Source organism: Lathyrus oleraceus, chromosome 5 (genome assembly GCF_024323335.1).
Source record: "Lathyrus oleraceus cultivar Zhongwan6 chromosome 5, CAAS_Psat_ZW6_1.0, whole genome shotgun sequence".
In the NCBI taxonomy this organism is placed as follows: Eukaryota; Viridiplantae; Streptophyta; class Magnoliopsida; order Fabales; family Fabaceae; genus Lathyrus; species Lathyrus oleraceus.
Window position 1 is genome coordinate 626144696 of NC_066583.1, and position 25586 is coordinate 626170281.

Genomic DNA, 25586 nt, shown 5'->3' on the forward strand with positions numbered 1-25586 from the left:
GTTTTTCTTAAGTGGTGACGTGTTGTATAAGAGGAATCATGATTCTTTCCTGCTCAGATGCGTGGATAGACACGAAGCAGACATAATTATTGAAGAGATTCATGAGGGTTCGTTTGGAACATATTCCAGTGGTCATGCCATGGCGAAAAGGATTCTAAGAGCAGGATATTATTGGATGACTATGGAGACTGACTGCCACCTTCACGCCAGGTCATGTCATAAATGCCAAATCTATACTGATAAAGTGCATGTTCCTCCCGTACCTTTGAGTGTTCTGACTTCTCCATGGCCCTTTGCAATGTGGGGTATTGATATGATCAGACATATTAATCCTACCGCTTCAAATGGACATCACTTCATCCTGGTAGTTATTGATTACTCCACCAAATGGGTGGAAGATGCATCCTACGCCAATGTGACTAAGCAAGTGATTGCTCACTTTATCAAGCACAATATCATTTGCCGTTATGGGATTCCTGAGAAGATCATAACAGACGATGGGTTCAATCTCAACAACAAGATGATGATAGAGTTGTACAAGAGTTTCAAGATTCAACATCACAATTCCTCTCCTTACCGCCCAAAGATGAATGGGGCAGTAGAGGCAGCTAATAAGAACATAAAGAAGATAGTACAAAAGATGGTAGTGACCTACAAAGACTGGCATGAGATGTTGCCCTTCACTCTGCACGGTTACCGAACTTCGGTACGTACCTCAATTGGGGAAACTCCGTTTTCATTGGTCTATGGCATGGAGGTAGTTTTGCCTGTCGAAGTTGAATTCCCTTCCTTAAGATTGATGACAGATGTGAAACTCGACGAGGCCGAGTGGGCGCAAAATAGATTTGACCAGTTGAATTTTATTGAAGAGAAAAGAGTGGCTGCTATCTGCCATGTGCAGCTATATCAAAAGCAGATGAAGAAGGTGTTCGATCGAAAGGTCCGTACTCAGAGTTACCAAGCTGGTGACCTTGTCCTGAAAAGAATTACTCTTCCTCAATCTGATCCCATGGGAAAGTGGACTCCGAATTATGAAGGGCCATACATGATAAGGAAATTTTTCTCTGGAGTAGCCATGATGCTCACCACTATGGATGGCGAGGACTTCCCACTCCCTATGAATGTAGACGTAGTCAAAAAATACATCGCATAAAAAGGACCCGCTAAGTCGACGACTTAGGCAAAAAATGGGCATCTTGGTGAACCGAAAAAAAAATGAATAAGAAGGTTCGGGAAAAAATTAGGGATAAAAATAAAAAAAATATTGAGTACACCCGCTAAGTTGAAAACCCGAAAGGGCGGCTTAGACAAAAAAGGGTATCCCGGTGGATTGAAAACCTGAAAAGGCGATCCAGGAAAAAGTTAGAGATTTAAAGCGAACGACTACATCTGGTAGTGGATCAGTTGATTTCATCATACTACTACGGTTGAAACCCTGAAGGGAAGGAATCAGTTCAAATCATTTTCTTCAGAAAGTAAAGGGATGAGAGCGTTAAGGTCATAAAGAATTATAGCAGAATCTGAATCTGATGGGAATCCGTTTTTCACATTGCCATTCTTGTAATATTCTTTAGTTTTAGTTTTTTGCAATTACCTCTTCCTAGGAATTGCCTCCAAATGTTAAAGGCGTATTTACAGGTGAATTCTCAATCAATAAAAGTTTCTTTTTATTCAAGGTTGTGTTCTTTATTTTTCTTTTATCTATTTTTGTTTGCAAAAAACATCCTAATATTTGATAATCATTGCATTTGAAAATTTCGAGCCTTCTATAATATGATAAAAAGACATTTGAATATGCTTGTGATTTTATGCGTGGTCAGGTTGGTAGACAAAGTAGTCATGCAACACCTGAGACATTTTGGCTGTGATTTGTATTGCATAAGGGATGTTCACTTGCAGGCATATGACACACCAACACGAAAGCAAGAATCAGCAATGATGACTCTTATGTTTGCCCTGTTTCCCCCATCATATGTGCTTATTGAAGATTGTATATTCCCTAAAGCAATGTCTCCTCATTTCCCCACTAGGGTTGCATTGTTGAGACCTATGGATCAAGACTTCTCATGTCTCCAACAGAAGGGATATTTCTTTCCTGTGCAAAGTTCATCTCATTCCCAGCAAGGGCCCATTGATTTTGCAATTTATTTTTGCATATCTCCTCCCCGCAGAGTTCCATATATTTCAAAGATCTGTCTTCAGTAGACTTTTTGTGGTTTTATCTATTCTCATACAAAATCATGCATCATTTTTCCACATCCATAAAATTGTGTAGCATTCCCATTTTACACGGAGCATTACGCCATAAAAAGATTCAAACATGCATCATAACATAAGCCAATGATGTTTTCCTTGCATCCCCGACGAAGTTATCAGTTCCTTGGTATATCTCAGTCTCTTTTTATCCTTACAAGATTCATTTGACTCTACCGACCAAAATCCAGTTCTATCCTGGTAATCTTTTCAAATCCAGTTTTATCCTGGTAATCTTTGTTGGTGATCCAGTTCTTTCCCGGCGCAACATCTTCTGTTCATAGACGTATCCGTTTAGCTTGGTAGTCTTTGTGATCGTTAAATCCAGTTCTATCCTGGTAATCTTTTCAAATCCAGTTCTATCCTAGTAATCTTTTTAAATCCAGTTCTATCCTGGTAATCTTTTCAAATCCAATTATATCCTGGTAATCTTAGTTGCTAATCCAGTTCTTTCCTGGTGCAACATCTTCTATTCATAGACGTACCCGTTTAGCTTGGTAGTCTTTGTGATTGTTAAATCCAGTTCTATCCTGGTAATATTTTCAAATCCAGTTCTATCCTAGTAATCTTTTCAAATCCAGTTCTATCCTGGTAATCTTTGTTGATGATCCAGTTATTTCCTGGCACAACATCTTATGTTCATAGACGTACCCGTTTATCTTGGTAGTCTTTGTGATCGTTAAATCCAGTTCTATCCTGGTAATCTTTTCAAATCCAGTTATATCCTGGTAATCTTTTCAAATCCAGTTCTATCCTGGTACTTTTGTTGGTGATCCAGTTCCTTCCTAGCGCAACATCTTTTGTTCATAGACATACCAGTTTAGCTTGGTAGTCTTTGTGATTGTTAAATCCAGTTCTATCATGGTAATCTTTTCAAATCCAGTTCTATCTTGGTAATCTTTTCAAATCCAATTTTATCCTGGTACCTTTGTTGGTGATCCAGTTCTTTCCTGGCGCAACATCTTTTATTCACGAACGTGCCCGATTAGATTGACAGTCTTTGTGGTTGAACATTTTTGCTCACTTACACCATAAACTTCAAAACTTGCATACTGACCTCTTTGCCTCTTCTCCAGAGTGCAAACTTTTGGGTTTTTTTGGTATTCAATCCTCTCCATCTTGAACGGTTGGAAGCTACCACTTTTTCAACCTCTCGAGTGCAAGAAAATTGAATAGGGGCAGCTGTTGTACCCCAAAATTCACCCTATTCCTTTTTTACCTTATTGGCTTATGTTTTATCATCATATACATTCATGCATATCATTGGTTTCTTTAGTTTTGGGAATCAATGAAAAGGAGGTTGAGCTATCCTGAACTTCATGATCATTCAAGCTACAAGAGTTTTCTTATGACCCATGGCATCTCAAATGGTCCATTACTTCATCAGTTGAATGAGAATTGCAAAAAAATGGAAATGGATCACACTCTCCTATCTCTTGATCCCTGAGCTAGAAGTGTTGATTATATCAGTATGTGGCATACTCATGGATCAATTTTTGATCATATTTATAACATCATTATACAATACATATTTGTTCAAAATTTTCTCCACTTTCCCTAGAGGAATCAAGGTTTTGAAGATGTGCACTCCTATCTTATCCTTTTGGACTGAAATTAGGGTTTATGATAAAATCAGTTTATTTTTTATAGTTTGAGCAAGACTTGATTCCATGGTATTCTATGTGTCCCTAAGTGTCTATGTCTAGAAGACTGACCATCAATTCCATTTATAAGAGGTTCAATTTCTTAAATGATTAATGGTTTCATTCAATTAGGGAAAAGTCAACTGAGCAGGTAAAAAGTCGACTTGTGATTCCTTGGGTCAATATTGTGTTCCTCAAGTCAAATATGGTATATGGTTGAAATTTGACCAAGAAAATTCAAGAGATTCATCAAAAATCAAGAATTATGGAAAGTTGCTTAAATTGGAAATTAGGGTTTTAGAAACTAGTTATTTTTAGCAAGTTTAGTGTTAATGAGCAACTACTTTCATGGCCTTTGTTCTCTATGATCAAGACTCCAAAATAAATTGACCTTAACATGAATTTTGTTCTCATTTCTCCAAGATTTAAGGAGGTACCAATATTGAGGCATTTGGATCATCATAGCTCTAGTTGTGATAATTGAAAGTAAAGTAAGGTATTTCAAATTCACTCAATTGTCCCAACACTTAAAAAAAATTCTAAGTGTCCAAAGTCAGGATTACCAAGCATGTTCATGGAAGTTTTTAAGGACCTTAGGGGCTCCGTCTCAAATTGTTTCCAACATGAAAGTTATAGTATTGAGTCTCCCCTTTCCATTGATTCCAAGAGCATGTCATTTGGATAGTCACAACTCAAGATATCACTCTCACAAGTCATGACCTTGGATTGGTTGATTGGCCTTTATACTTAGTGAAATATTTCTAAGTATTTGGTCATTCCTAATAACCTACTTCATGTCCAATTTTCACAAGGTTACAGGTTTCATTTGGATTCGACTTCAACATGAAAGTTGTAGGGCATTATCTCCTCTCCACTTTTGCTTCAAACATGTTTCTATTTTGTAGCTTGAGGAGAAAGTTATGGACATGGCAAGTTAGGTCCTCAGAATGACCCTTTATGTGACACTTTGGCATGCAGTCATAAGCAATCATATTCGTGCCTACTTTTGAAGGATCTCTAGGTTTTGTTTCAATTGTCCTCCAACATCAAATATGATCCCCTCTTTCCCCTCTTTCCAAAGTGTCCTATCTCACTCCATTTGGCCAAGAGGCCATGGAGTTATTTTGGTTCAAAGACACCATGTTTCAATCTCCATTACCACACTTTTTGGTTGAAATTGTGCATGATGCTGCATTCCCTTGCAGCAAGTTTTGTTCCACACGACCAACGCATATTCCCTTTGCTTTGAATAGACCAACAAAACATGATTTGTGTGATTGCATATCATATCCAAACTTGGCCAAATTGGGAAATGTTTGTGATTGTCTTTTTCTCTCTCCACTGAGTCACAATCCTGAGCCCTCTCATTCCATATCATGCTTCCAAAAACGACACAACATACACATTCCATACAATCAAAGCGCAACCTTGCATGCCAAACTTCATTTTTACATAATCTGACCAACTTGCCCTCCAACGGTTTTGTCCCAAAGAAAGGCATGACACCTCATCATAAGCATGGTATTTAAGCTAACTTTAACCTAATTGTGAAAAATACATCATTGAGGAAAGAGAACTCGAGAGCTGCATCACTGAACTTGAGGATTTCATTTTTCCATTACTGAGTTCATCTTCACTACTCACTCAGCATCATTTCGGTTTCCAGAAGAATACCAAACTCCATTTGCTTTGTTTCTGAAGCTCCTTCAAGCTCAAGAAGTAGTGGATCTTCTCCACTAGGTAAGTCATCCTCTCATTGCACCTCCTCCATTTTTAAGATGCACATGCCATGAACTGTTTAAGAATGATGTTTGAAGTTGGCCCAACATGTTATCTTCATATGATTACTTGAATATATGATGTTTGAGTTTGCTAAATTTTTTGAAATAATGTGTTTTCCTCAACTTTCACACCACATTTCTCCCCGATCCATCCATGTTTTTAAGTCTTGTTTGGGATATTATTGTAGTACTCCACGAGATCTACATGTTTGTTTTTTATTCCATTCATTTTTATGCACTGTGGGAGGAGTTATTTGAGGTGGAAGGATGCCTATTTGAATCGTGATTAGGGTTTATGTTTGCATGGCCAGAGGTTGGGGACGAAGTGCTGGCAGACCATGATTGGTTAGGTTTCTTTTTTGTCCATTAGTGACTTAAGTGAAACATGACCGGTTGAGGTCATGTTCACATGATTATTTCCCCCTTTTTCATTTTATTTTGATGCCACGCTTTTTTATCAGATTTTAAGAAGATTGGATCATGGGCCTGACATTTTTTCTCCTACCACCCCCTGCTTTGGGCCCATGCGTTTATTTTAACTAAACCTAGTTCATTTCATTCTTTTACTCATACATCCCTTGCCATTTTTATCTTATTATTTCATTTTCGTTTCATTTAATTTTATTTAAAATACTTCCCCCACTCTAAAAATTCTGAATTAATTTATGAGTGACATTTGAAATATTATAATTTTTCATATTTTTTATTTTAAATTTTGATTTATTTTGATATTTATTCTGTTTTTTTTTTCAAATATATATGTTTAAATTAAGCTAGTTTATTTATTAGAGTTTTATTTATTAATTTCCCATTTGAATTATGGCTCAATATTTTGTAAACTTTTAGATACATGAGCATAGGCCATTTGGGCTTTCATTTGACATAAAGATTATTAATTTTAGATTATTTTTTAGCCTTATTTTGAAGTTGGTTTGGTTTGATCAACCATTGATGCATTGCTTGAATGATAGTTTTGTTTGAACACTTGTACACATAATTTTGAAGATATCTTTAAGACATTTTAAGTTTATGGTTACATCTTTCTATGCATAATTTTTCATAAATTCTCTATTATTTTAACCATTTTTCTTGAATTATCCAAGCAAACTTGTTCTTTTATGATATACTTTGCATCTAGTTAATTATTTTAGAATGCACTTGTGCAACCATGTAGGATCTCTTTCTCATTCTATCTTGACTTCATCATCATCATTTAGAGGTCTTAATTTCATCCATGTGACCCCTTTTAAGTATTTCCAATTGATGTTCCTTTGATTGATTGTCTTAAATTCTATTTGCTTGCTTTTGAGATCATAATTTAGATTGTGTCTTGTGCATTCCAATTTGAGTGTTGTGAGTCCAATTGGATTTGTTTCCCCTTGTCTACACTTCTTATTTCCTTGGTCTTGGTATCCTTATACCTTGCTCTTATGATTATTTGAATGGTATTCCATTGCCATTCATCATGATGACACATTAGGAGCTACATTATTCTTTTCTTGACCTAGTTTTGAGTTTAGTAGATGGTGAAGCTCTTAAGAGCTTAGGATCCATTTTTGTATGATTTGATGTTGTTCTCCTTTCATTCTTAATGTCTCAACTTCATTTTGCATTGGTCATTTGCTTTTATTGGGTAAAGGATTCCTTTTCTAGGTTGATATTTTTACTTGTTTATCAAGTTATTTAGCTTTGATGTGTGTGTGAAGTTTTGGGTGACTTACCTTATTACTCTTGAACCTCGTCTTGAGTTAACTTATTATACAAGTCACAACACCCTTTTATGTCATGTGTGTACCTTCATTGTTCGATTACTTGTTGCTTAAGCTTCTTTGAACTTATGTGATTGATTGCCTATCTTTTGGCCTATCTTGAAGCATAACTTATGTGATTCATTTATGATGCTTGAATTGACTTGTATGTGAAGTTTAATATGCCATATACTTATGACTTGCTTGGTTTGATACCATTTTCCCATTATTCTATTTCATTTATACTTGATTGAAGTTCATTAGCCTTAGGAGCATGACTAGGGTTTGAATTTGATTATTACTTCACTACAACAAACAAGACCTTAGACAACGCTTTTTTTAGCCTTAGACAGCGCTTTAAAGCGCTGTCTAAACCTCCGCTGCTAAAGGTTTAGACAGCGCTTTTTTAAATCTTAAAAGCGCTGTCTAAGCCCCCCCCCCCCTTAGACAGCGCTTTGGCCAAAAGCGCTTTATAAGACCCTCTTATTTTAAATTTTTTAGGTATACCTTAGACAGCGCTGTCTAAGCCCCACCCCCTTAGACAGCGCTTTGGCCAAAAGCGCTTTCTAAGACCCTCCTATTTTAATTTTTTTAGGTATACCTTAGACAGCGCTTTTCAAAAAGCGCTGTCTAAGCCCCCCCTTAGACAGCGCTTTTGCCTAAAGCGCTTTCTAATCCCCCCCTTAGACAGCGCTTTTTACAAAAGCGCTGTCTAAGGTATACGAAATTTTTTTTGAAGCTTTTGTTTTAAACCATATTTTTTCCAGGTTTATAAACCAGAATTTCTACCTGTTTTCAACCAGATTTTGACAGACAATTATCACATTTTATATATGCCATTTTGGCCTTTTTTCTACCAATTTTTGGCTAACAAATATATATATATATATACCAATTCAAACCAATTTTGCCTTAAATGTATCAAAATATATACAAATTTATGTACACATTTACAAGTCATAACATATACTACAAATGTACACATTAATTACACAAATTTATGAACAAACATTGAGCTTTATCATGAATTGACACCACTCCTCTTTGATTTCGTCCACTTGATCCTTTGTATAAAATGCACACTTGAATTCATCAAAGTACTACATAATAATATAACATATTTTGAATTAATTCCAACTATTTAATTATATGAGATATGTGTAAATATAAAAATAACTCATAAGTTAGAAATACATACATCGGTGGGAATCTTTAATCGGCCCAAAGCAAGAGTATCTCGCATAAACCTCAACATGAAATACCCGCAATCTATTTGATTACGTTGTTGAGGACACTACATATGAAAAAAAAAATATGGATTATAAATCCTAAGTTTTATCAAGTGTCATCACTAATATAATAAAAAATGTGGTAGACAATCGACATGGTGGGAAAAAGGATATTTAGTTAGCGGAATAATTGCCTGAAAGAGAAAACAAACAAAATTAGAAACAATAAAAATGTACCTTGAAAGAAAGAAAAAAAATATACAAAAATAATGCAGAGCGGCCCCAAAATTTCTTACTATAGTCCACAAAGCGACTTTGGAAGCAAGTGAATTTGGTGGTAGATTCAATGTTATCTGAGACAATGTCTTTTCACCAAACATGCGATATCCCGCCAGTCCAACACCTCCATATAAAAACATGGGCAAAACAAAACTGTACAAGAATAAAATGTAGAGGTAAATGAAAACACTTAAAAAACATGTGTTGCTATCAAGATTTTAAATTGCAGTCTCAGTAGCGGCCACATCAGGCTCTTTGATATTGCAGAGTCATGGTCAAATGCTGCTAATGAGGTCTCAATAGTAGTCACAGAGACACCAAAAAACTCGATGCCTTAACGCGGACCTTTTTTAAATAAAAAATAATAATAACCTTGGTTGCCACTGACAAAGAAAGTTACGTAGCATAGCATACCATATGATCATTGCCTTTGTAAATTCTCTTTTGTTAGCCATAGACTGATATATATTGGGAAAAACTGAATGTCCTGCAAAGCAAAACCCATAGATACCAAAAGCAAATGGAATGCCACTCCACTTTACGAATGGAGCAGTCTGATGGAATCCAACATCATTTCTTGTCCCAACAAGAACAACACAAATAGCGATCAACATTGAACCAATAACCCCTCCAGCTGCAGAACCATCACAAGTTATCTCAGTAAATGCTTGCAAGAAAGAGGTTTAAAATAAGGATGGATATTTTCAATAGACATTGGGAGATACAAACTAGCTGCTCCTACATATACTTTATATTATATCAGTATTGTCTCCACAACTTTATATTTTCGGATCGTCAAAAGTATTAACCTGAGAGATAGGAGATTATACGAAGATCCTTCAACCAAACAGTAGGGAGAATAATAAGTGCAGTCAAAATTGCAAATAAGTGCTTGCCATCCAAATCCAAACCTCCCCAATGCAAGGACGTTCCAGGAAAAAGACCAGTAAGGTTATCGCCTTCCATGATGATATATTCCACACAATATGACTGCATTCATAAATGATTGATATGTGTTATATAGATTGTGCAGAGTAATAAAGGCAAAAGGAAATGGATGCACTGCAGCACTTACATATAATTCGGTGTACAAAACAATCTGCAACAAGATAAAAATTGAAAATAAAATGTCAGTATACACATTGTTTAAACCATCATGCTATGCAGTAGAAAATACATATTATGTCACCATTCTTTAGCACTCGTTGAAATAAATAAAATAGAGAAATATCATATCATGGGGCCAAAGAAACAGACGAAAGCTGGAAAAAAATACTTAAACAGAGAAGAAAAATATAATAGGACTGAACCATATGTAGGAAGAACATAACAATTGTTTGTGAGCAAGAACATAACAGAAAGAAGAACATAATTTTACTCTTAAAAGGGATTTAATCAGCAGTTATACCCTTAAAAAAGACAAGGGTTTGAAAAAAGACTTTAAGGAATTTCATACTAAGAAAGATTATGCAAAAAAACAAGCAAGTTCTCTCCAAAAATTAATCAAAAAGCAGAAACATTCTTACTGATATAACAACTCGGCCATATTTTCCAAATGCAGCTTCTCCTATATCTGGGTAGCTAAGGATGCCTTCTCTGCTTTGAAAGCAATGTCTCATTAGTTCTGCTGTATAACAGCACACAACTGCGAAAATAACCATCACCAACATACTGGCCCACCCAGCTTGTTTCACAGTATCAGGTGTAGATAGAAGCCCAACTCCAGCCATCACATTAATCCCTAGCCAAGTACAACATTACCTCATAAAATGATCCCTTACATAAAGGAGCACGCTTTATAGTAATTTATATGCCAAATAACAAACTACATTTTTTTTGTCCTTAGCTACAGCAATTACAACCACAATATAAAAACTTTACATGTCTTCGCAACAACGTCACAATTACAATTTCGGCCACATCAGCCGCATTTTCTTGCATTTTTTGAAATATCAAGATTTGCGGCATAGCTGCGACTGTATTTTAGATTTAACGGTAATTCAGCACAAGTACATAATATTGAAACCATATTTCAAAATCAAAACAGCAGTTAGAAGCTGCTATTGCAGCCGTGATATAAAGTTTTTAGAGGTCTCTGCAACAACATCACAATAGCAAACGCGGTCGACTATGAAGCATGGACTCCCAAACATTAATCCATGTGTGTGACACGCAACACTAATAATAATTTGAAAAAATGAATGCATTAAACATAATCACGAGTGTCGGTCAGGTGTCAAATTGGCACTGACGCTTTTTTTCAGTGGTGTCGGTGCTACATAGTTGAATTACTAAAATGAAATGAAGTAAGATACCATTAAATATAGTCTGAGTGAAGCTACATCCATAGCCAGGAGACAATTCTTCAGGAACGTGCATTTGAATTGAAGCTTTTTCCCACCATGTCGATTGTCTAGGAAAGCCTTCTTCAAAGTCGGAAAATTGAAATTTCTGTATAAATCCCAGGAGTACGTTTCTGTCGAGCACGGAGCGACTTGGAATACAAGATGATGGAGCAGAAAAGGTCCAGACGAGTCTGGGAATTCTCAAAAGTGGAAAGCCGATGCGAGTATTGGAGGTGGATACCATGGTTCGATGAGTCGACGGGTGTTCTGTACTTACTTTTCTCATGTCCCAGCTAAGTCCCCAAGCAGAGTCATAGGACTAGCTCCCCAGCAGATACAAGGTCTGTGGACTTCTCCAGCGGAGTCAGGATTGATATCCCTAGCAAGTCAAGACTGTTGTATCCCCGCAGAGCGTTGGTGGTAATTATCCCCAGCGGTTTCTCGAGTGGATTGGGTGCAAAGAAGGTTCTTCCCCAGCAAGGGTTGCCTTTTCCCAGCAGCAGTGATTCCCCAGCAGGGTGGAGTTGGAGTAATGGCGAGTTCCTCAGCAGAGTGTCTCGTATTCCCCAAAGGAGTCCCTTGAGGGGGATATTTCTTTTTTATGCATTCATCATGAAAAAATAGCATGGCATATTGCATAGAAAAATAATAATCGCGTAGCATTTCCATAATTATGGAGCATTACGCAGAGAAAAATCGATCATTCATCATTGCAAGCATAAGCTAGTCTCAAACCGTGGTTACTGTTCGAGAAGTGGTTTTGCCCAAAGGTAAAGAGGTGTTACTCCGAGGAGTTCAGCATCGTGATTGAATCGAAGATATTCCCCAGTAGTGCGATACTGGAGTAATTGTTTTCCGTCAAGCCGAGATGGGAAATGTTTGGCGTTCAGCGCAATTCAAGCCGTGGTTACCGCTTGAAGCTTTGGTGCACCAAGTGGTGAGGATGTTACTCTGAGGAGTCTAGCATCATGACGTCAGATCAGCAGTGTTCCCCAGTAGTGCGATATTGGAGGAAATGTTTCCGTCGGACGGAGATGGAAATAAAACCAGAGGACGTTACGCGATCAGCGCGATTCCGGGGTTCAAATGGAGAAAAGGAGATACTGAGGTATTTTCTGGGGTTCAAATGGAGATGGAGTTGAAGATTATATCCGGGATGAGGTCCTCAGGATTATTTTCTGAGGCATTTTTCGGGGTTCAAATGGAGAAAAGAAATGCTGAGGCATGTTCCGGGGTTCAAACGGAGAAAAGAAGATGTTGAGGCATTTTCTGGAGATGGGGTTCAAATGGAGAAAGGGAGATGTTGCGGCATTTTCTGGAGAACGGGGTTCATATTGGCGATCGCGAGTTATCGTCAGGCGACTGGGGTTCAAACTGGAGATTGGGGTTCATTATTTTGGCAAACAGGAGAATGGGGTTCAAATGCAGAGATCCGAGGGTCGTTTGCGCAGAGAAAATTTCGGGGTTCAAGAAAATGAAAAAAGAGCAGAGAAAATTTCGGGGTTCAAGAAAATGGAAAAAAGAAAAGAAGAAAATTTCGGGGTTCAAGAAAAGCATAGAAAAGGGAGAATAATGATCCCGAGTGGATGTGTGGTGTTCAGGCCATAGTTATCCCTGCGTTACCATTTATTTTGGTATCCAGGTTGACGTCTTTTCGTTTTTGAGATTGTTTCTTCGCCGATGCTGACAGGCGCTGTTAATTATGTCCTGATCAGAGTGCAAATTGTTCGTCTGTTCTTGGTATTCAATCACTCTTCATCCTGATCATCCGAAAGCCGAGGCTATTCGTATCGACAGGTTCACAGTGGATTGAATAGGGGCAGCTGTAACACCTCAAAATTTGCCCTCTTCTCTTGGGACTAGCATTATCATATTGCATATTATTTTAGGACATTAGGCATTACATATTGCATATCATGTGGTTACATTGTGCAAGCCATCCTCCCAAGTCTTGTTCAGAAGATGAGGAAGTCAAAGTGTAAGCCTAGGGTTTTATTGATTGATCATTGGCCATCTGAGGATTGGGCTGTGAATTAGGATCTCATGGTTCTCAATGGATATTGGTCTTCATCTTGATTGCAATGATACATCATCATCATCATCAGAAGAAGAATCAAGTGTGGAGGCAGATTCCTTGAGATTAGGGTTTTGACCACTGGTCAACCCTAATCAGTTGCGTTGGGCCAATCAGGGCATGATCAGGAGATGGGGTCTATGAGGGTTATGGGGTTCATAATGTGATTATATTGTGCTTATTGAGGCTAGGGTTTCACCCTTGAGCCATTTCATCAGAGGATTGGGGTTCAGATGGATCAATGCATTGCCAATTTCATCTGTCAGATGAAAAAGTCAACTGTGGTCAACTGTACATGATCTGATGGATTTGGAGGTGGAAATGAGTTAGATGCACTTCATTCATGTTGAAACAAGTGTTACATGACATCTCAAAGCTTAAGAATGAAGAAAATCAAGTCAGGACAAGAATTGCCAAAAATAGAAAGTGACTTGTAATGGAAGTTTCCAAAAATGGAAAGTTTTTGACCCCAAAGCCACGTGTCCAAGGAAGCTTAAAATGAAAATGTGTTCAACATGAAAGTTGTAGATCTTGTTCTCACCTTTCCAAAAAGTCCAAGAACTTGAAAATCCCATGTATGGTTGGAAAATTAGGGCTCAGTGAAATTCAAAAATGACCCATAATCAGGAGGCCATAATTTCCACATGGTTGGTCCAAATTGCAAGTTCTTTATATGCACAAACTCCATTTGACATGTACTTTCATGGTGCATAATTGGATTTTCTCAAAAGTGGCCAGTGCAAAAAGTCAAATTTCAACTGGACAGTTAAAATGGACCAAGGGCAAAATTGTCCAACTTGTGAAATAATTGGAATTTTTGAGTGGGGATTTTTGCTACACCTCATAAATGGCATTTGAAACCTGTTGGAATCATCATTTCATGGCTAAGGCTTGTGGTTTGGAATTTGACTTGTAGAATGAAAGTGCAAAAATTGGACAAAGTGGCATTACATGGTGAATTTCAAAAATACACATCCAATGAGAGTGAGGCAAGTGGCAACAGCTCACACATGGCATTTGGAAGTTGTGTGAGCTGTCAAAGAGGTGGCAATGAGCTGGCTTATGAAATTCCATTTTTGCCCTCACTTGAAAATTAACATTTTCACTAACAAATGCAATTTGGTTAATTAGCATGGTTAATCATGGTTTAAGCACACATATATATTCCTAATCACATGATAATCATAACAGAATACACACTTTCCAAAACCAGATCTGAAAACTCATCACATTCTCTCAAATTGCTCAAGAACACAAAACCTTCAAATCCATCAATCTTCTTCAATATTGGCTCAATCTTCGAAATTCTTCTTGCATTGATCTTGTATCATCATCCTCTCCATCTGTTTGTGAAGTTTGGAAGGAAAGAAGCACTGATTCGCAGCTGTCCAAAGTGCACTCATCAATGGCAAAACGAGTTTCCATGCAATAGGAGCAACATCAATTGAGTTCAAGCACATCACTCACCTTCCTCATCATCCTTCTACATCTGTTTGTGGAGAAAAGCACGCAAAGAGCATCAATACGACACTGCCATTCCAGGTACACGAGTTTTTCGAATGTCACGGTTTTTCAAATTGCTGTATGCGTTTTGTAGTTTATTGATTGAAGATCATCGTGACATAGGTAGTTTTGCGAATGGTGAATCGTAGCTCATGTAATCTCGATTTGAAGTTTTGTAACCAAACCCTAACATGATCGATTTAGGAGATAGAGGAACAGTTAGGTTAAAATAAGTTCGTATCTAGATTCCTTGTTCTTAGACGAGTCTAATGGATATACGCATGCTCATTTTGGTGTTAATTGGATGTTCATCGAGTTCTTGGTGTTGCTGGGAAAATCTGGGCGAAAGTGATGATGATAGGTGTGTTAGATCCGTTTTTCCATTTGAATTTTTGAATATGGTGTTTCCCTCCCCCGCCTCACATAATTACAAGTCTGCCACTGCAATTTCAATTAATTAATATTAATTCATAAAAATCATTAAAAATTATAAACACTTTAGAAAATTCATAAAAAATCATAGAAAAATCAGAAAAATGTAGGAATTTTTGTGTTGACTTCCTTGTTGAATGTAGAATTTTTTTGACCTATTGGTTGAAGTTGTGCATGGTAGAAATTATGTTTGACTTAGGTTGTTTCACATGTGCTACATTTTGATACCTTGTGCCAAATCCAATGTGAAATTCTCATGCTTACAAATAAATGTCTGAAAATTTTTGTGATGATTGTGGACTGGTTGATGCTTATTTACATGTAAATTTCATGAATTTTTGATACCTGACCTTTGAGATATGAATTTTGGAACTTAGGTGTGACAATTTGTGTCACACCTCATTATGCCAACTTGCTGGATTTATTTGAGTGACCTATACTTGTTGGATTAATGTGAAATTTTGCATGGATGTTCATTAACATGTTAAGATGCTATGTGAATTTTTGTGGAATTTTATGTGGCATTTTCAATTTGATTGCTATTTTTCATCTCTGGTGGTTGATTGTGCAAGTTCATGTGATACATGTTGGTAGATTTGATGTGGAATGCTCATATGGTATTGAATGATCATGAAATTTGGTAGGAATGTTACAGACACATTGTATGACATCCCTGTTTTGGTCCCAGTCATTTCTTTATTGTTTTCATGGACTTATGAATTTTTGAAGTGGAAGCATGTGTTGATGTTGTGATTTGGAGCATGTAATTGTGTCTGTTTTTGTTGATTTTCATTGACATGGTTTCCTTTGCCCAATTAAGCTGAAATTTGGTGTGCCATACCTTGAATAGACCCTGTTTAGGTGTAATTTATTTGAGATTTTTTGGATTTGTTTTGATATGGATTTGAATGCAATAGTTCTGTTTGCATGTTTGGTGCTCCATTTGACATAAGTTGACATGTTTTGGTCATGAAATGAATATAATGAATGATATGGACATGGGACTAATTGTGTTGGTTTTCTATTTGCATTAATTTGACTTTGGTTAGAGATACCTTGCTGTTTAGGAATTTTTCTTGCCTTTGGACCCTAGGCTTGGCCTAGTGGTCTAGTTGCTAATGTTTGCTTGATTTTTCAGGATGAATAGCATAAGGCTCATGGAGAATGATCCAAGTTGATTGAAATGATGTTGTTTGATGTTTGTACACTAACATAACATTGTTTTGTAGGTTGTGAAGCTTGGGCTTGAGCTCATAGCTTGCCTTTGTGTGCCTTGGCTTGCATAGTTTGACTGATTAACTTGTTGTTTTCTGATTGGTTGTCTGAGTTATTAACTGGTTAGCTTTTGTACAGGTACCTTTAGTCGCTCTAGTTCTTTTAAGAACTTGCTTGGTAGCCGCTGCTCGGTTGTGTAAACCGCTTGAGGTAGGTCCTCTTGACTTCATGTAGTCTGGGAGACCCGGCTGTTACCGGGCCGGGCAAATGTCTGAAGTCCTCCTTAAGAGGCAATGATTATGGTTGTTTATTTTTCGTGCCAAGCAGGTGAAAGTCCTTTAAATAAGGCAATTGGTGGAAGGTAGGGGTATGCAGTCTACCCCCACTATTCTGTGAGTCTTCTCCTTGCTCCCATTACATGGTTGTAGCATTGAGATTACAAGCCCAAGATCCGTGCAGTGCACATTGTGTCAGAGTCTCTGAGTATAGAAGGGTTCCCTCATTCTGGACCCATGCTCATTTGTCAGAAGCTCTCCCTGGTTAGGGATAAGAGCTGTGAGGTCTGATCCTCACTTCATCCTTTCATCTGCTTCACCTTAGCCTCGTAATGGCAAGGTTAAGAGCAAACACAGCCCGTACAGACGACTTGCTGAGGCAGTCAAACCTATTGTGTGAGCCACTTGTTTGGTTATAGTGCGTGTTATGTGGATATCTGTTTGAGATGCTTGTTCTCATTGGATGTATGCTTGAATTATTCTGTATGCTTGTGTGCTTGCTTCTTTCCTGGATAGGAGTAGTTTGCTTATGCAAGTAGGATAGAAAACCGAACTTAGGGTAAACGATGCATGACAACACTAGGCTCGAGTCCAGCTCCCTAGTAGTGTGTCTTTCCCTGGTTTCTGGCTAGCAATTCAGTCCCTTTCAGGGGAACTACATCGCCCTGATCCTCGTTCCAGACGAGGTATGTAGGCAGGTGGTCGTGCGAGACCACTCCGGGCAACCTTTTTCTTTTTGCGTGTGTTCACTTGTTATCTGATTGTGTTTTGGCTCGGATGCCGACGTAAGTCCAGTAATTGGCTGTCGGGCTCCACGTTTGCCGTTTTTGTGTTTTGGTTCGGATGCCGACGTAATTCCATCCAGTGGTTGTCGGGCTCCATGTTTGCCACCCTTGCTTGTTTGTATGTTTTGTGTTGTTTGGCGTGCGTAAGCCGAACTACAGTGGCTCTGATTCTTGTTTCAGACAAGATATGTAGGCATAAGGTGCGATACCTTATCGAGCCCGTTTCTCCTAACCCCACCTGCGTTCCCTTGTGTGTGTGTGTGATGTTTTAGCAACCTTTTCCTTCTTAGAACGTGGATCCCGTCGAGTACGACGGACGTGAGGGGTGCTAATACCTTCCCCTTGCGTAACCGACTCCCTTACCCTGTCTCTTTGGTCGCGAGACCATGTTCTTTCTAGGTTTCTCTGAGCGTTTCCTTTCCCTATCTTGGGATAAATAACGCGCAGTGGCGGCTCTGTGTTGTGTTTTTGTTTGAGTCTCGCCGGTTGATTTTTCGCAGGATGCGACAATAAGGTTGACCTTTATCAGCCCATACTATGACGTTACTTTTTTTGCCTTGTTGTATTGTATTCATTAAAGGTCATGTGGGTCATATTATCTTTGATTATGTATTTCATTATTAGGTCTTGTCGGCCACTTGTTTGTATAGTTTTAGGGTAGTCTAAATTTTATTTGAAGTCCGACTGGTTTTCTTCTCTATATAAGAGAATGTAGTTTGTGGTGAAGGGCATTCGAAAATTGAGAGATTCAATTGAGAACCTTGAGCTTGTCATCAACTCTTGTAAGTATTTTTCAATAAAATGATGTCTTTAAATACATTCATCATTACATCTGGGACTATATTACATTTTGACTTGTGCTTATTAGCTTTATAAACATTCAAATTATTTCTAACCAAAATAATGAGAGATTATATTCTAACCAATTTGTATTCACCTTGTTTTTTCAAGATTCTTGTTTCTCTCTCGCAGTATTCTCCTTCTATCCAACTTCCCTCATTTCCTCCCTCACAATGTTCTCTTACAACTTTCCTCATGCACCATAGGTGATAAATTCATGTGGTTTTTGGTTACTGTACTAGATAATACTTGATAGTTGTATTGTCCAAGGAAGAACAAAAAAAATTAACACTTAGTTGTTTAAGATTATTCTATGCTTATATCAGCTTGAATAATAACACAATAGCATAGCAAGGGATAACCGATTAACATGTTATTGGGTTCGTTGATATGCTCGCATTTTTACACAATACCTCCTTGTGTTCCTTGTGTTTCAAGTTACTTTGGATTCAGTATGATGATATCGGCCTATTTGTGTGCCTTTGTATTCTCAAGGGATAGTTATGGCTGTAACATCACTCTTCATATTTTACCTTATTAAATATGACACCATTTTGTGAGCAATCATAATTGTTTATGCATAAATGATGTGATTATAGGTGTTGTAGTCATCAAGATGACTAATCTATTATGTAGCTATAATATTGTTATATTGGTCAAATACTTGAGTCTTCCTCTGTCAAAGTTATTTGAAAATGATTTTTAATTCTATTAATAGCAATCAATTATTTGATATTACAGGTGCATAAATGTGATTGCAATAGATATTGATCCATTGAAGATTGATTATGCTATGCATAATGCTTCTATTTATAGGGTGGATGATCAAATTGACTTCGTAATGAGTGATTTCTTCCTCTTAGCACCAAAGTAAAAGGTACTAAAGTTTTCTTTTTACATTTTTTCCTGCCTTGCTCAATGGAGTTGACGCTATAATTGATATGTTTTAGTCGTGCTGCATATATTTTGGATTTTTTTTTTTAAAAGTATTGCCAACATTGGAAACCAAAACATAATTTCAGATTTTTGTCCCGTCCTTATCTGTTTAATTATGATCTCTCGCCTATGCCTAGCTTTATACCAAAACTAGTTGATACTTGTGTTATGCACTGTTGGTGTATGAGGGAAGTTGTAGAAGAAGGAGAATACTGTGAGGAAGACAACGAGGGAAGTTGGAGTAGAAGGAGAATAATGTGAGGGAATAACAAGAGTCTTGGAAAAACAAGATGAACACAAATTGGTTAGAATATAGTTTCACATTATTTTGGTTAAAAATAATTTGAATGTTTATAACGCTAATAGACACAAATTAAAATGTAATATGTATATTGGACTTTGGTTGTAGTAGTAGTAATTATCCTAATCATCTTTACCACCTAAGTGGAGGGGAATCACAAAAATTCAAAGGGATCAAAATGATAAATAGTTTTTGTAATAGAGAATCAATTGTTTAAAATATCCGAACTAGAGAGATCAAATATGATTTTAGTGTTGTATTTTGTAGTTAGTTTTCTTGATGCTGAGGTGAAATGGAGAAGAAAGATAACTAGTATTAGGCGGAGTAGAAGACTTAAGAATTCATTAGTGGTAGTAGTATTTTAATATCCTAGAAATGTGATTTCAGGTTTGTTGTAAAATAATAGGGAGTGAAAATTGGATAAATAACAATGCGCCGCTTGAGATTTTCTAAAGGGTTCGCCTCTCTCAACTTTCAGCAATATCATATATAGATATGCTAGGTTTTCTTTTCATTTTCCAAAAAAGTAAAAACTGTCCCTTTTCAAAGTTTTTTTAGAATAAAAAAGAGTTTTAAAAATTAAATTGAAATGAAAATAAACTATTTTAAATAATAAAGAATGGATCAAAACGAAAACGTAGAAATTTTTAATTAATTATTACGAATATTTTGATAAAGAAAAAAATAAAAGATTCAAAATGAATAAAATTCGGACGCGAAAATGTTCGAAAAAATAAAATGAATGCATTAAAATGATTAGTGCGAAATATACTTCTGAAAAACAGATAGGTTTTGATCAAATTTTAAAATAAAAAATGACGGTTGAAAATGCTTAAGCTGATCGAAATGTGACTGTCAAAGGAGTCGAAAAAAATAAAACAAGCACGTCAGGTTAAACTATGCGGATCGTAGATTAATAAAACTTACGTCTACAATCTCGATTTTGAAATTTTTCGCCCATTAATTTTATGTACATTTGAGAATCGGTTCAATCGATTTGTCTGTATATTCAAAAATTAGTGCTGATGACCGTTGATTGACTTAACACAATGCATGAAACAATGAAAATGTATGAAATGCAATTAACTCAAATTTTGAATTTAAAACAAATTGAAAATTAACTGAATATTGATTTTTATTGAACTAATGAATGACTAAATGAATTATGATGTAAATGCTGTGATAAATGAATACTTAGGAAATATTGAAGTATCTCATTAACAATAATCCATTGTTTTGTTAAAGTGGATCATTTTAAAAAGTTAATAGAGGAAGATCCAATACTTGATGAGGATGCATGAATAATGTGTGAATCATAGTGGATGCAACTTCAAACTTACCTAGCAAGCCAATAAACGTCTAGTGCATATCTTATGAAATTTCTACATTGATTGCCTTGCTATCATCTTACAAAATTTTGCAGATTGTATTTTGTCTCTAGTAAAAATTATTCCTATTGTCCGTTTCATTTTGTGTGGCTTAATAAATTTGAATTATGGGAACCATTTCATGAGCCCGCATATGAGTTTAAATATTATTATCAAAACTCTATGGATTGCGCCCTAACACATCTTAATTAATACATTTAATCACACTCCGTATTCAATTTAGATTTCAATAAATTGTTTCAATAATTTGGTTACAAATTAGTTCCCTAGCTCTGTATGGTAATATGACAAATAATTGACTGATAAGTAGACATTAATATACTTTCAATAGTTATATAAAAGTTTAATGCACATATATAAAAGATCTCTTCAATTATTTACTTTGAAACACTTTTTTCATATATATTTGCATAAGTGAAATTACACATCTTACTATATTATTGTAATATTACACCGTAAACTTACTAACAAGCATCACTTAACAATAAGTTACAACTCAAGTGTTATAATTGTCATATTGAAAATGAACAATCACAATATTATTTAAAATTAAACTGGGCTTATATGTTTCATTATTAGAAACATCATGTATAGAAAATCTAATATCTTTTGAGAAAATTCTTAAACCATTTTGCAGATAATTTTTGATATCTTTTCAGACCATTTTTGTAATCCACGAAATTGATTCCAAATCGTACTGTATAACCTGATGACCATTCAAAATTGTCCAACAATGACCATGCAAAATATCCTTTTATGTTTACGCCATTCCTAATAGTAAAAAAAATTAAATTAAATTAGTTATAAGAAAGAAACTAAAATCAAATATATATATATATATATATATATATATAAAATAATTTGCTTACTTGATTGCAGATTGAATATAATAGAGATGACGATAATAATAGTCGATTCTAAAAGTGTCTATAAGAGCTTCCTCTAATGATAATGTTGGATCATTAAATTCATCGACGCCTACAAATTAAATTTTCTTAAGTTATGATCACATATATATGGTAGATAAAAATGTTAAAATAAAAATCATACACAAATTAAAAACAACATTTTAGAAAAACTGTTATATATTCAATCTCATTTATTTTATATAATATATAACATTTAAGGGATAATAAATATGAAGTAAAATGTATTTACCATTTTCAGTAATGTAAATCAAAGGATTGTTGTATATTTTCTTGACATAGAGTAACAGTTCTTGAATTCCTTTAGGGTAAACAAATAGCCAATCCGAAGCTGCCTATAAAGATAATTATATATACACTTAAATCATAGGTGAATTATAACAATACTAATATTTTTCCATTAGAAAAAAGTATGGTCATATACATACCCTTGGACCTATGGGAATTCCATTGCGCTCAGCTTCGATCATAGAAACAAAATTTTAATTTATGATCAAATTCAAAATATATAAAAAAATTGAGTGAGATCAATAATTAAAGACATTCTTACTTGTAAGATTAGCATGAGAATCTGTGTCGTAATTAAGTTTAGAATTTTTAAGTTGATGCGCATCAGTAGCATAATTAGATGTATAATAGTTTAGTCCAAGAAAATCAAATGACCCTTTAAGTAGTCTTGCTTGCTCTTTAGAGAATTTTGGTAATCTTTTTCCAACTAGAGAACGCATGTTTTGTGGATATTTTCCTGATGTTAGCGGTTCCATAAACCTGTAAAGAAGAAGAAAATATCATGAAGAACAATTAGAATTATTCAGAAGCATGTTAGCGGTTCCATTTCAAATATATGCACTTACCAGCCAAACATGAAGTCATGTGCTCGTTTAGCAGCATTTTGATCAAGTTTTCTGTCTGAAAATGGAATGAACCAATTAGACACCAACGTTATTCCTATCACACCCTTTTGAGATTCCTGAAACTTGTTCTTATACACATCGACAGCTGCTGCATGGGCAAGAAGTTGGTGATGTGAAACCAAGTAAGGCTCTTTCCCTGAGTCACCGCCGGTGCAATTTGGATTCAACCATTTAGAACATCGACCAGGTGCAAAGACTCCAAACGTATAGCCACACAAACTATAAGTGTATGGCTCGTTCAATGTAATCCAATGTTTCACCCTATCTCCAAACTCTTTGAAACAAAGTTCTGCATAATCTTTAAAATCTTCTCTGCAAGTTAGTCATATATTATGATATGAATGTGTAGTATTGTTGTTTATCGATTAATACACAATAATGTAAAAAATAACATGTTTTTTTTTTTGCATAACTTACGCGATGAGAGGGCTTAAGAATCCACCATACTCGTCCTCTAAAGTTTGAGGAAGATCCCAATGAAATAGAGTTACAAATGGTTGTAGACCTATAATATTGATATTCCACTATTGTTGTTTATCATAATTTGTTGTATGAAATGCTAAAATGTGAAGTGTAACGAAAATTGAAGTAAACAAAGGAAATATACTAACCATTAGCCAATAGTTCGTCGATGAGATTATTGTAATATTTGACTCCTTCCTGGTTTATACCTCCATTAAGATGTCCTTCTATTGATATTTTATTAAGATTGAAAGAAAAAATTAATGGAAAAAATCAACATAATTAAGTTAAGTTAAATAAAAAAGGAAGTTAATCGGTTTATGTTTAACTAACTTGGGAGAATTCTAGACCAAGAGATTGAGAATCTGTAAGCATCCAAATTCATATTCCTCATGATGCTAATATCTTCCTGCAATATTCAAAAGAAAAAAACAATCAATTGCAGGAGACATAAAACCTCAAGTGAGAAAAAGAAATAGAAAAATGAATGTCATGGACAATTTTTCGACGATGAAGTATATAGTAATATTTTCTTATAAATCTGGTTTAGATCGGGAATTTCAAAGACTATTGTCTTGTAATTCATTCAACAATTTTTTATAATAATTTTGAAATATATAAAATCAGAGAATTGTTATCTCCCAAACATAAATTTATTTGATTGAACTAAATAAATATTTTTTTTATGTGTTTTCATCTATTATATTTTTTCTAGTGAAGTCATTTAGCTAATTTCCATTATTATTTATGTTTGAACTTTGAATTATTATCTGTTTTTCACTACAATTGTAACATAGGTGTTATAGTAATGTATGATTTAGGAAAACTCCAAATAGGCTCCTTATCAAGGCAATGAAGTTACCTAGTGAAAGGAACAAATGTCTAAAAAAAAATATGTTTTCCAAGTGTGTGAAGAGAAAAAATAGTTATCTAAAATTCTTCTATTTTTTATCTTGTAATTTGGGTTTTTGCTTCTTCTAACTCAGTTGAAGATAGATTGCTATATTCTATTTTTTTTTCTATAATCAATAATAAATTTACTCTCTTTCTTACTAATTGATGATTAAAGAAAAGTCTAAATAATGGTACATTTTTTCTTAATGATTGATGATTAGTATTACCCAATTTTCCATTGAGAAGAAAGAAATTATGAGTATGTTTGACTATGACCATAAAATGTGAGAGAAAAAAAGTAAGTGAAAATTAAAGTATGTTACCTTATAGTGGTGATATTGGTCAAGTGCAATATCTCCGGTGCTCTTATCTTGTATCTTATCTGCATGTAGCACATTTCTTATATTCAATTATTATATTTGTAATAAAAAGTGACATGAGAAGAATAAATAAACAAACACCAAAAATAAAAAAATAGTGAAATGTAATTTGAATCTGAAAATACCTGGAAACTTATGAGTGAAGGTGTCCCATATACTTGGTCCTCTCCCACCTTCTTGTGCACCACCTTCATACTGCATATATATACCATAGATTCAACTAAAGAGATCTCATATTTGAATCTTCTAGAGATCAATGATAAAACATTTTTATTAATTAATTATCGACAAAACTACGATAAAATATTTACCTGGTATGATGAAGAAGCTGTTCCAAAAAGGAAGTCTTTAGGAAAACTGGTTCGATTGAGAGAAGAAACATCAAGAATTGGTGAGACTGGCTCTGAAGATGATAATGTAATGAAGAGATTGAAGAGAGAAAGAAGTAAAAGAGCTCTTAATATTGCCATAGCATGTGAAGAAAGACAAATTCACAATTATGCTTGATGCATATATGAAAACGTGGTTCTTTTTATAGTGATAAAAAGAAAGGGAAAAGAAAAATATATATAGAAGTTACAGATACAATTAGCTTTGTCATTATTGCTATTATTGCTAATGAAGAAACAGACGAATATATAACCAAAATTTAAAAGAAAAAATAAATAATACGTTTTCAATTTTGACTCGGCTCTTATTTTGTTATTATTTATTTTAAAGAAAAAACAGGCCACTACAGTAGTTTTCGATATAACTTTATTGATTTTCTGTTATCTATACTTGAATTTTTCAAAGAGTCTTTTTTTTTTATTAATTTGGAAATGATACATTTTAAGTTTAAATGAAAGTATAGTTTCTTATTCATTAATTCTTTCTCTTTTATCAACTAGTGTTTTTAGAAAGAAAAAAAAATAGTTTGTTTTAAAATGAAGATCACTTTTATTTTATCAACATTCGTTAGTTGATCAAGTGGTAATTGACAC

General features: G+C 35.2%; 2 protein-coding genes across 2 annotated transcripts; both read right to left on the bottom strand.

Annotated features, from left to right (window-relative positions):
- Positions 1–8776: 8776 nt before the first annotated feature.
- LOC127082527 (amino acid transporter AVT1A) lies at positions 8777–11564 on the bottom strand. The gene is made up of 8 exons (XM_051022768.1): positions 11552–11564; positions 11249–11359; positions 10460–10674; positions 10009–10032; positions 9743–9923; positions 9348–9567; positions 8951–9086; positions 8777–8848 (listed from the first exon to the last, which is right to left on the bottom strand). Exons 1-8 carry the CDS (start codon positions 11562–11564, stop codon positions 8777–8779), a joined length of 972 nt encoding a protein of 323 aa, XP_050878725.1.
- Positions 11565–21413: 9849 nt separating this feature from the next.
- Positions 21414–25224, bottom strand: LOC127087256 (beta-glucosidase 13). The gene is made up of 12 exons (XM_051028120.1): positions 24915–25224; positions 24729–24798; positions 24547–24605; positions 23663–23738; positions 23479–23556; positions 23285–23372; positions 22808–23179; positions 22504–22721; positions 22382–22413; positions 22186–22288; positions 21897–22005; positions 21414–21798 (listed from the first exon to the last, which is right to left on the bottom strand). The coding sequence occupies exons 1-12, from the start codon at positions 25071–25073 to the stop codon at positions 21627–21629; spliced, it is 1536 nt and encodes a 511-aa protein (XP_050884077.1). The 5' UTR covers positions 25074–25224; the 3' UTR covers positions 21414–21626.
- Between the last annotated feature and the right edge of the window lie 362 nt (positions 25225–25586).

Excerpts from the sequence above, each read along its gene's own strand:
- LOC127082527 (XM_051022768.1), bottom strand. Across the intron at positions 9,568-9,742 it reads TATAATCTCCTATCTCTCAG|CTGGAGGGGTTATTGGTTCA; the intron begins GTTAATACTTTT and ends ATGGTTCTGCAG. Across the intron at positions 9,087-9,347 it reads ACAAAGGCAATGATCATATG|TTTTGTTTTGCCCATGTTTT; the intron begins GTATGCTATGCT and ends ATTCTTGTACAG.
- LOC127087256 (XM_051028120.1), bottom strand. The coding sequence starts at position 25,073 with ATGGCAATATTAAGAGCTCTTTTACTTCTTTCTCTCTTCAATCTCTTC. Across the intron at positions 24,606-24,728 it reads CTTCACTCATAAGTTTCCAG|ATAAGATACAAGATAAGAGC; the intron begins GTATTTTCAGAT and ends TGCTACATGCAG. Across the intron at positions 23,180-23,284 it reads TTCTTAAGCCCTCTCATCGC|AGAAGATTTTAAAGATTATG; the intron begins GTAAGTTATGCA and ends ACTAACTTGCAG.